The 10,931-nt window shown below is 48.9% G+C and overlaps 1 protein-coding gene across 1 annotated transcript; it reads left to right on the top strand.

Annotated features, from left to right (window-relative positions):
* Nucleotides 1–5,694: 5,694 nt before the first annotated feature.
* Nucleotides 5,695–10,000, top strand: DPEP3 (dipeptidase 3). The gene is made up of 10 exons (XM_028095445.2): nt 5,695–6,115; nt 6,470–6,596; nt 7,086–7,215; nt 7,304–7,445; nt 7,683–7,752; nt 7,875–8,051; nt 8,348–8,432; nt 8,915–8,990; nt 9,457–9,592; nt 9,675–10,000. Exons 1-10 carry the CDS (start codon nt 5,877–5,879, stop codon nt 9,915–9,917), a joined length of 1,425 nt encoding a protein of 474 aa, XP_027951246.1. The 5' UTR covers nt 5,695–5,876; the 3' UTR covers nt 9,918–10,000.
* Nucleotides 10,001–10,931: the final 931 nt, after the last annotated feature.

The following is a 10,931-nucleotide window of genomic DNA, read 5'->3' as shown; positions in this document are numbered from 1 at the left end:
GGTGCCTGGGTGGCTCCATCGTTAAGCATCTGCCTTTGGCTCAGGTCGTGATCCCAGGGTCCTGGGATCGAACCCTGTGTTGGGCTCCCTGCTCAGTGGGGAGCCTGCTTCTCCCTCTCCCACTCCCCCTGCTTGTGTTCCCTCTCTCGCTCTGTCTCTGTCAAATAAATAAATAAAATCTTAAAAAAAAAAAAAAAGAAGAAGACAGTGGGTAGCTCCAGCTGTGGGAGAGTGGATCTTCTGGGTTCCCTCTCAATAGCTCACCTCAGTCCACATCCTGACACACTGGGGATCTGAAGGGAACTCTGGTTCAGATTCCCAAGAAGGGAACCTGCCCGGATCATAAATGATCTTTGTTCCTATTTGGACAGAGCCCAGAATGCCAGGCTACATGATGAGCCATGGGCCTCCAATGACTGAACTTCCCTGGATGTGGACCCACCCCCTCCCTTGCCCCTCAGGGACTTCCTCTCTGAGAGGCACAAACTACTTAGAAACTCATACTGTCTTATCTCCAGGCCAGTAATGGTAATAGCGACTGCATTAATAATAGCCAAAATTAAGAGTTAATGCTAATAATGACAGCTAATAATAATAAATAACATATGATAATAGATAATGGGTTATAAAAATAATGGTTAATACTAATAGTCTATGCATACCCCGTGACTGAGTAATTTCACCCCAGGTATATATCCAACAGGAATGCATACACAGGTTTTCCAAAAGGCATATGAAATAACATTTAAAGCAGCACCCTTCATAATAACCCCAAAGTGTGTAGTTCAAAGACTGGGTGGCTCAGTCAGTTGAGCGTCTGACTCTTGATTTTGTCTCAGGTCATGATCTTGGGGTCGTGAGATAGAGCTGGGGGTCAGGCTCAGCACTGGATGTGGAGCCTGCCTGAGACCTGCTTGAGATTCTCCCTCTCCCTCTGCACCCACCCCCCACCCCCCACTCGCATGCACACACTTCTCTCTCTAAAAAAAAAAAAAAAATTAAATTAAAATCACATTAATTTGAGGAACAACTGACAACTGAATTTTACTGGAAATAATGGAAATCCATACACACTGGAATATATTTAGTCTGATGAATGAAAGTAACTACCAGTGTTCCATTCTGTGCACAGTGAAAATATTCTTCAAAAATGAAGGAAAAGTAATACATTTCCAGGCCAACACAAGCAGACTGAGAAAGTGAAAATACACAAATCACCTAATGAAAATACCAATTATTATGGGAAAAGTGCATATTGAATAGAAATTAAGGATATCAGAGATGCCTGAATTTCACATTTGAAGTGAAGGTATGAAAATTTAAACAAAGTGTCTTCAGATTTTGAATTTTTAACTGGAGAAAAGTTATGTTCTGTGAATACATATGATTTGTCAAAAACAGCCATTGATTTGACTGTTACATATTCTGAAATTTTAAGTCTGTAGAAATTCCATCTAAAATAGTTAAGAGGGGCGCCTAGCTGGCTCAGTTGCTGGAGCATGTGACCCTTGATCTAGGGGCTGTAGGTCTGAGTCCCGCTTTGGGTGTAGATATTACTTAAAAATAAAATCTTAAAAAATAAAATATTTTTAAGAAACACAACAATAATACTTAGCATTGTATTTGGATTTTTAAAAATCAATTTTAAAAATTGATTAACGATTTTTGTTAGTGGAATTTTATGCAAATTTGGACATGGCCTTGAAAAAAATTTTAACTATACCAGTCACGATGGCATCCTATAAAAGAAGTTTCATAAGCTGCAGTTATTTAAAAATTATTTAAGATTCTCACTTGGTAAAGAGAAATTGACATTCAATCTCTCAATAGAAAATGAGCTAAGCAAAGAAGTAGATTTTGAAAATATTATTTATGAGATGTTAATTGTCACTATAAGGGAAATGCAAATGAAAACCACAATGAGGTATCGCCTCACATCTGTCAGAATGGCTGAAACCAACAACACAAGAAACAACACATGTTGGCAAGGATGTGAGAAAAAGGAACACTTGTACACTGTTGGTAGGAATGCAAGCTTGTACAGCCACTGTGGAAAATAGGATGGAGGTTCCTCAAAAAGTTAAAAATAGAACTATCATACAGAGCCAGCAACGGCACTACTGGGTTATTTACCCAAAGAATACAAAAACACTAATTCAGGGTGCCTGGGTGGCTCAGTTGGTTGAGCGACTGCCTTCCGCTCAGGTCATGATCCTAGAGTCCCTGGATGGAGTCCCGCATCGGGCTCCCTGCTCAGCAGGGAGTCTGCTTCTCCCTCGGACCTTCTTCCCTCTCATGCTCTCTCTCTACCATTCTCTCTCTCTCAATAAATAAAAATCTTAAAAAAAAAAGAACTTTGAAAACCTCATTAAAAAAAAAAACACTAATTCAAAGGGATACAAGCACCCCCATGTTTATAGCAGCATTATTTATAAGAGCCAAATTATGCAAGCAGGCCAAGTGTCCATCGAGGGATGAATGGATAAAGAAGATGAGATATATTTATATACAATGGAATTAATCAGCTATAAAAAAAGAATGAAATCTTGCCATTTGCAATGACATGGATGGAGCTAGAGAGTATAATGCTAAGCAAAATAAGTCAGTCAGAGAAAGACAAATACCATATGATTTCACCTGTGTGGAATTTAAGAAAAAAAACAAAGGGAAAAAAGAGAGAGACAAATCAAGAAACAGACTCAACAATAGAAAACAAACTGATGGTTATCAGAGTGGAGGTGGGTCGGGGGATGGGGAAAACAGGTGATGGGGATTAAGCAGTGCACTTGTCGTGATAAGCACCGGGCAATGTATGGAATTGCTGAAACTAATATAATATTGTGCACTTGAGACATATAATACTGTATGTTAACTAACTAGAATTAAAATGAAAACTTAAAAAGCCAAAAAAAAGAAGAAAGAAAATTTTATTCATGAGTTTGCCTCCATTAAAGCCAGTTAAGTAAAATTATAATAAATTCTGGTTTGGGTATGAGTAAAATAATGTTGTGAGTTAATACACCTACTTTTCAGTTTTTAAATATTTTCAACTATTTTAGTGTTCTAGAAAAGTTCATCATTAAAAATACATTAAAAACCTATATAGGAACACACACACATTTTCCTTTTGCCTCAGGCTCCAAACTGGCTGTGCTCTGCAGTGTTTTACTCAGAAAGTTCTAATAGTGCTTTCTGTTCACTTTACCTACTCTCTCCTTTCTTGACTCCTTTGGGTGGATTGAGTAGCACTCTAAGGTGGCCTTAATCCCTTTACAGATCCTTCCAAGAGGAGCTGATCCAGCTCAGGGTCCATCTAGGAAAAAATGGGAAGAGGTGGTAGAAGATAGAAGCTTATGGGAGGGCCCTGTGTTGCTGGGGAGCAGACCTCTTGAGGAGAGGACCTTGCTCAGCGGTGCAGGTGTTCTAAACACCAGTGGCAAGGCTGCTCTGTGACAGCCAGAAGTTGGAGACTGCAGCCAACTGTCACTGCTGGAACAGAAAAAAACTGCCTTTCAGTTTCCTCTGTAGTCCCTATTGGCAGAATGCCAGGAAGCCAGCTAGGGGTCTAGGAAATATGGTTTTAAGAGTTTGAGCCCCAGCTTCACAGAGCAGAAAGCAGAAGACTGCATTTGGAGTTGAGAGACAATTGCTTAATAACCAGAGTTTCTGCAGGCCTGGGGTAGGTTCACTCGTTCTTTCTCCTAGGTGCATTCTTTTTTGTGTTCTAACTCAAAACAAAGTGTTCATCAGGGTCCTCCTTACTTTGGTGGACCCTGGATGCTAATCTCTGTCTCTTTAGACCAACAATACCCCTTGTGGAAGAGACAGCCCAAAAGTTGGGCTCATCTCTGGGTTTCCATCCTGGCTGGATCCTCATAAGTAATTTTTTTTTAATATCTTATTTAACTCTCTGATGTCTTCAGGAAGATCCTTTTTATATTTTGCCCAACTTTTCCAGTTGTTATCAGGAAGAGTGTAACTCTGATTTACTTAGTAAACCAAAACCAGACATTTGAAATGGTGTTTATGTATTAATTTGATGACATTAAAAATTAATTATAAACATCATGCCCTCTCCTTTCACCTAAGACTATTATAAGAAATAGCTGTATGTACAATACTTCAGAACTTTTTAAAATATATTTATTTGTTTATGAGAGAGTTAGCAGAGTGGGAGGGACAGGAAGAGGGAGAATCTCAAGCAGACTCCTCACTGAGTGTGGAGCCCGACATGGGGCTCAGTCTCACAACCCTGAGATCATGACCTGAGCTGAAACCAAGAGTCAGACGCTTAACGGACTGAGCCACCCAGGTGCCCCAATACTTCTGAACTTTTGATAAACTATTAGCAAATTCATCATTCATTATGTCATTTATGTCACTTAAATGAAAACCTCCCATGGCAAGACAGCTCAGTATATGAGAGACCAGCACAAATATTCTGTCTCTCCCTCTGTCTCTCTGTCTCTCTGTCTCACACCTGAGAGAGACAAGCTGGAGGCAGCAGGGTCAGACTTAGTCCTTAACCCCTAGGCATGAGTAGGGAGCAGTGATGAACAGGAGGCAGTGGGGACCAGAGTTAAAGGCCCTTCTCTGGTGCACAGAAGGGGAGGCCCAATTATCAGGGAGCTCAGATGGGAGAATAGGTGACAGGCCCAGACTCAGAGGGGGGTGATTCAGATTTTAGTCTGTGCTATAGGCCCCTCTCAGCCTCATAGGACCTGGTGCAGGCCCAGGGAGCCCAGATGCCACCCAAATGCAGTTCTGAGATCAGTTCCCACTGTATCAGGGCTTTTTCTGCAGAAATAATGAATTACACTGTCCAGGCCTCTGGCCATCCTGGAAACCACTTGTCTTGAAGGAGGATTTCTTCCCACATGAAATCATGTGTCAGACCAAGCCCCCTCGTACTCTTACCTGCAAGAACTCTTGTTCCACTATTCTATGCCTTCAAGGACCTTCCAGCTCCTTCCTTACAGATGGAGGTCCTGTCCCAACCAGACCTTTGCCTGGGCTACTGCCCAACCTGGGATGCCCTCTCCACCCCCTGCCAATCCAGACCCCCTCTTTTCAAGGCTCAGCTGCTGTGGTACCTCCACTAATCTCTTATCAAACTGGCCAGCCTTCACCAACACCACCCACGACACCCCTCAGCCAGGATGACCCTATTACAGAAAAAGATGTGACATAAATTGACCAGGGAGTGGGTAACCCCCTTTCCAAGATGGCTACTAGTAACTAATGTTTAGTATCTAGAGTCTCTTTTTTGTGCACATATACCATATTACAGAAGCAAATTTCAATACTAGATACTAAAACAAAATGGTTTCCCATAATATTATTCTCAAATTTCATTTTTATGAAAAATAAATAAAATCCTTTTTCTCTCAGTCAAACATCCAATTCACCCTTTTTCACGGAATGTTTGACCTATTGCAGCTGGGGCACCTTCTTGCAACTAAAACCCCAGGTGGACCTGCAACCTGTCTGGCTAGGGGTGAGAATGGGAAGACTCCTGGCCTCCTCCGCCCTCCCCGCCATCCGTCCGTGGCTCCCATGAGCCGGGAAGGCAGTAGGTGCAGGGGCAGACGCAGGAGCGGAGGGCGCGCGCTGCAGAGGCTGGTCGGGCCCACTGGGACGCCCTCCTAGTTGGGGGTGGAGGTCTGTGTCGCCCCCTGCGGCCACGCTGCGCGGCGGCGTTGCGGATCCCCGCTCGGCGGTGGAAGCCTTCTGACTCCAGCCTCCTCCTCACGAGGCCGCGCCGCTGGGTCACCTTCATCGACGGTCGGTCAGGACCCCATCGTCGCCCTCTGCCCGTCGCCGCCCCTCCTCTCGAGACCGGCCCCTGCCCGCCCGTCTGTCCAACCCTGAGCAGCATGCGGCCCCTGGGCCTCGAGGGTACCCCCACGCTCCGCTGGCGACCTCTGCTGCGTCTCCTGCTCCTGCTGTCTCTGCTGCAGTGGCGGGTACCCCGCGCCCAGACCACGCCCGGAACCCCCAGAGCCCCGACCACACCCGGAGCCCCCAGCTCCCGGACCCCGCCGGCCACCTCCAGCACTCCGAGTCTGCGGGAGCGCGCGCAGGCCCTGATGCGGGACTTCCCTCTAGTGGACGGGTGCGTAGGTGCGGTGTGGGGGCGCTTGGAGACTGAGCCCACCCCAAAGGGGGGAAGGAGTTCTCAGCGTGCAGGGCTAGTGAGGAAGCCCCCTCATACCACCCCCTGTATGCACTCTCTCCTCCATCACCCAAGCCCCCTCACCCCATTTCTGCTCCCCGGCCCCTCCCCCGCCCCCCCTCCCGTCCTGGTGTATACCGTCCCCCCTCCAAAAGCTGCACCTCAGGAGTTTTTCCATGTTGTCGGTGTGACACGGGGAGGTGGACCAGAAGAGGACAGGCTCAGGTATGTGGACATGCCCTGCCTGACCTGGAGGTCATATCCCCAACTCTAACCTTGTCTTGATGCCCCCAGCCACAACCATTTGCCCCAGCTCCTGAGACAGCTTTTCCAGAACAGGCTACAAGATGTTAACCTGCGACATTTCAATCGTGGCCAGACCAGCTTGGACAAGCTTAAGGATGGCCTCGTGGGTGCCCAGGTACCACAGGGATACACAGGGTGCCACAGCATGGCTGCTGGGAAATGTTGGGACCACAGAAACCTGGATAGGCAGGCCTCTGGGTGATTAGAATCATAGGACACACAGTGTGTCATCATGTGGCTGCCGGGAATGTGGGGGCACTGGAGGCCAAGAAAGGCCAGCCACATGGGTACCCAGGTTCTGTGGAGACACACAGAAAGTGACCCGAAAATCTCTGGTGAGTGTGGGGGCGGCTAGAGCCAAAAGCACATAGTGGATTGGCCTTGGGGCATTCACACAGCACATGGACAAACAGCAGACAATGCTGTTTCACAGTCTGACTGCTGGCAACAAGCTTCACAGTCATCATGATACCATAGGGTCATGCAGTATTTCATTCTGGGCCACTGACCCAAATGAGTGGCTTGGGGGCTGAGGAGGAATGGCAGGCCAGGGACATTGGAGACCACCCTAATCTCATTCCGGACCCCCGGGGCCTACCTCTAGTTCTGGTCAGCCTATGCCCCCTGCCAGACCCAGGACCAGGATGCCCTGCGCCTCACCCTGGAGCAGATTGACCTCATTCATCGCATGTGCGCGTCCTACTCTGAACTGGAACTAGTGACCTCAGCCAAAGGTGTGCTGGCAAATGGGGTATAGTTAGGAGCTCACTCTGGTGGTTCTGGTCCTGGGCCCTGACCACTTGATGATCCATCCTCTTCCAGGTCTGAACAGCACTCAAAAGGTGGCCTGCCTCATTGGTGTGGAGGGCGGTCACTCACTGGACAGCAGCCTCTCTGTGCTGCGTGGTTTCTACCTGCTGGGAGTGCGCTACCTAACACTCACCTTCACCTGCAACACACCCTGGTGAGCACAGTGCCTGGCCAGGGTGAAATGGTAGACGGCATGGTGGGGCAACGGCCAAAGAGGTGAGGACAGAGGAGTCCACCCCAGCAGGTCCCTCACGCTCCCAGAAAGCAGCTGACCCAGGTCCTTACTCTGTTCCGGAGGCGGGACGGATGGACAGACAGACTGCGGAGCCCCCAGGCTCTGATGCCCATGATGTGGCCTTTGAGAAACTTCCCTCTTCTGGCTGTCCTGCAGGGCAGAAAGCTCCACCAAGTTTAAAGACCACTTCTACACCAACGTCAGTGGGTTGACAAGCTTTGGTGAGGTGAGGACTCCTGTTCCATACCCTACCCCACCTGTTCCCTACAAACAGATAATGTGTACGTATGTGCGTCCTTGACATCTCCCCCACCTCAAAAATAAAATTTAAAAAAACTGTCTCTGCAGAAGGTGGTAGGGGAAATGAACCGCCTGGGCATGATGGTGGACTTGTCCTGTGCATCAGACACCTTGGTACGACGAGCCCTGAAGGTGTCAAAGGCTCCTGTGATCTTCTCCCACTCCGCCGCCAGGGCCGTGTGCAACAGTGTGCTGAATGTTCCCGATGACATCCTGCAACTTCTGGTGAGTAGCTACCTCAGCCCTCAAGCCCAGAGCTGGGTGTTCTTCATATAAACCTTCTAGACCTTGAACAGAGCTACTAGCCCAGGCCTCCCCCTTGGATGCAAAGCTGGGTAACCCTCCCCCATCTCTGAAAATCAAAGCCAAATCGGCTCCACTCGGACCCACAAACCCAGAGGTGAAGCCTCTTCCGCCCCTGAAGCTAGGACTGAGCACTGTCCTACCAGGGCCCCCAGGGCCCAGGGCAGGCCATCAGGCCAGAAGAGCCAAACTGTGTGTGCATTTGTTTATCCCTGTAGAAGAAGAATGGTGGCATTGTGATGGTGACGCTGTCCATGGGGGTGCTTCAGTGTAACCTGTTTGCTAACGTGTCCACCGTGGCAGGTGAGCCTCACTTGGACCTCTGCCCTTCTAGCTTGAGCCTGTGACCGCAGGGGGCCCTCAGGACAGCTCTAACAGCTCAGCACGCCTGTTGGGCAATGGGCTGACCTCTGACAACCCAGGGAAGCAGACACAACTCTTACTGCCACCCAGGTCTGGGGTCACAGTCAGTGCTGGTGTGTTTGGGGGAAGCAACTGCCTCTGCCTCTGAAATTCTTTGCTCTCATGTCTCTGGACAGGACAGGCAGGCTCTCAAGGAACCCAGAGGCAGGGTGGCTCCTGGGCAGAAAAAAATTCTAAAGGTGCAGTTCTGAAGTCCACTGTTGAGCCTATGGCCACTTCAGAACTCACAACTGGCCAGGGGCTTCCTGAAGTCAGCTGCCATGGCGTGGAAAGCTGTGGGCAGGAGAATTGGCAGGGCTAAGCTTCCCCAGACCGGGGCTAACTCCAGCCTATGCTGCCCACTAGTAACCCCTACCCCCTAGATCACTTTGACCACATCAGAGCAGTCATTGGATCAGAGTTCATCGGGATTGGTGGAAATTATGATGGGTCTGGTCGGTGAGTGTTTCCCTGGGGTTTGTCTTGGGCAGGACAGCAGGGAGTCCTTTAGTCTCTGTTCCCATACCATGGTCCTCCCATCCTTCAGACCTTGCCTATAGGTTCTGGTTTTCCAGCTCCCCTGGATATCTCTCCACTCCAGGGCATGTTTCCTGGGCTCTCCCTGTCCCTCCTGTGGCCTGGTGGACCCACTCCCACTCCAGATCATCACATTCACTAAGTACCCTCCTCCTGCCAGCAGAGCTCATTTGCCTAGCACATGCTCCACTCCCAGCCCAGGAGCTCTGTTTTGGGCCAATCATCTGCTCAGGGCATAAATGCCGCAGAAGGAGTTCCCAAAGTGACATTCAGTAGCCTGGGGGACATGGCCTTCAATTTTGCAAATGTGATTGGGGCTGGTCGGACGTGGGCCCTAGACCAGGATCAGGGCTGAGGTTCCACAGCTGGCTGACTCACGGCCACACAGGTTCCCTCAGGGGCTGGAGGACGTGTCCACATACCCGGTTCTGATAGAGGAGTTGCTGAGTCGTGGCTGGAGTGAGGACGAGCTCCAGGGTGTCCTTCGTGGAAACCTGCTGCGGGTCTTCAGACAGGTGGAACAGGTGTGCTGGGCTGGGCAAAAGGATGGTGCAGTGGTTTGAGTAGATGCAGGGGCTGCCACTGACTGCTGACTCCCACCCGCAGGTGAGAGAGGAGAACAGTGGGCAGAGCCCTGTGGAGGATGAGTTTCCAGACAGGCAGGTGGTCAGGTCTTGCCACTCCCACCTCCTGTCTCAGCCTCAGAGTAAACACCTGGCCACACACCTGGAGGTGACCAAGTGGCCAACCCATCAGGTCCTCCAGAGACCCTCGAAAGCCTCCCCATACTTTGTTCTAGATCTCGTGGCTGCTGCCACATTCTCAGTCCTCACCCTGTGTCTCTGGTGACCTGGCCAGTCCCCCTGAGGCCACTGTGGCAAAGTCTCACAAAGTGCCCCTCCTGGTCATCCAGACACAAGTATATGCTGAGAATAAACATTTTGGGTGTGGACCCTGGTGTGGAAGTCATTCCTTCTACCTGGGGCGCAGGGGAGTGGGGTCTGGTGGGCTCTTGGTTGGTGAGGGGTCTTGTAGGTCTAGCCCCAGGGGCTCAAGATGAGTGGCCTCCAGCTTTGTCTCTTTTGGGAAGCACTTACCATATTCTTATGCTAAAAGCCTGAGCCCACAGAAGAGCACAAAGGAATCTAGTTCTGTGTGGTGCCTATTCCATCATGGAATGTGACAATGGGTGGGTTCCCAGTCTCTGAAGGGTTCAAGTGTGTGTGTGTGTGTGTGTGTGTGTGTGTGTGTGTGTGTGTAAGATTTATTTATTTATTTTAAAGGGGAGGGGAGAGGGAGAGGGAGAGAGAATCCAAGCTGACTCCACACTGAGCACCTGAGCACCAAGCTGGAGCCAGACGTGTGGCTCCATCTCATGACCAGATCACAACCTGAGCCGAAACCAAGACTGGGCCACCCAGGAGCCCCGTTGTGTGTGTGTGTGTGTGTGTGTGTGTGTTTAAGAAGCTGAAGCTGATACCATTTATAAAATAGACAGTAACTTGTTTGGAAATGTCAACAGAGAAAATTTATAAAGATTTACTATTTTTTCGGGGCGCCTGGGTGGCTCAGTTGGTTGAGTGACTGCCTTCGGCTCAGGTCATGGTCCTGGAGTCTCGGGATCGAGTCCCACATCGGGCTCCCTGCTCAGCAGGGGAGTCTGCTTCTCCCTCTGACCCTCTTCCCTCTCGTGCTCTCTATCTCTCATTCTCTCTCTCTCAAATAAATAAATAAAATCTTTAAAAAAATTAAAAAAAAAAGATTTTCTATTTTTTCAAATAAAGTCCTCACTTGTTGTTAAACTGATTTTTTAGTGGAGGGGGAAACATAACATCTTAAAAAGAAAAGGAAACTAGCACCATT

Source organism: Eumetopias jubatus, unplaced genomic scaffold, assembly GCF_037043125.1.
Source record: "Eumetopias jubatus isolate StellerSeaLion01/CBP00866 unplaced genomic scaffold, mEumJub1_p1.0 scaffold_10, whole genome shotgun sequence".
NCBI classification, from domain to species: Eukaryota; Metazoa; Chordata; class Mammalia; order Carnivora; family Otariidae; genus Eumetopias; species Eumetopias jubatus.
The sequence above is the reverse complement of the archived record's forward strand: the minus strand, read 5'-3'. Positions and strand labels throughout refer to the sequence as shown.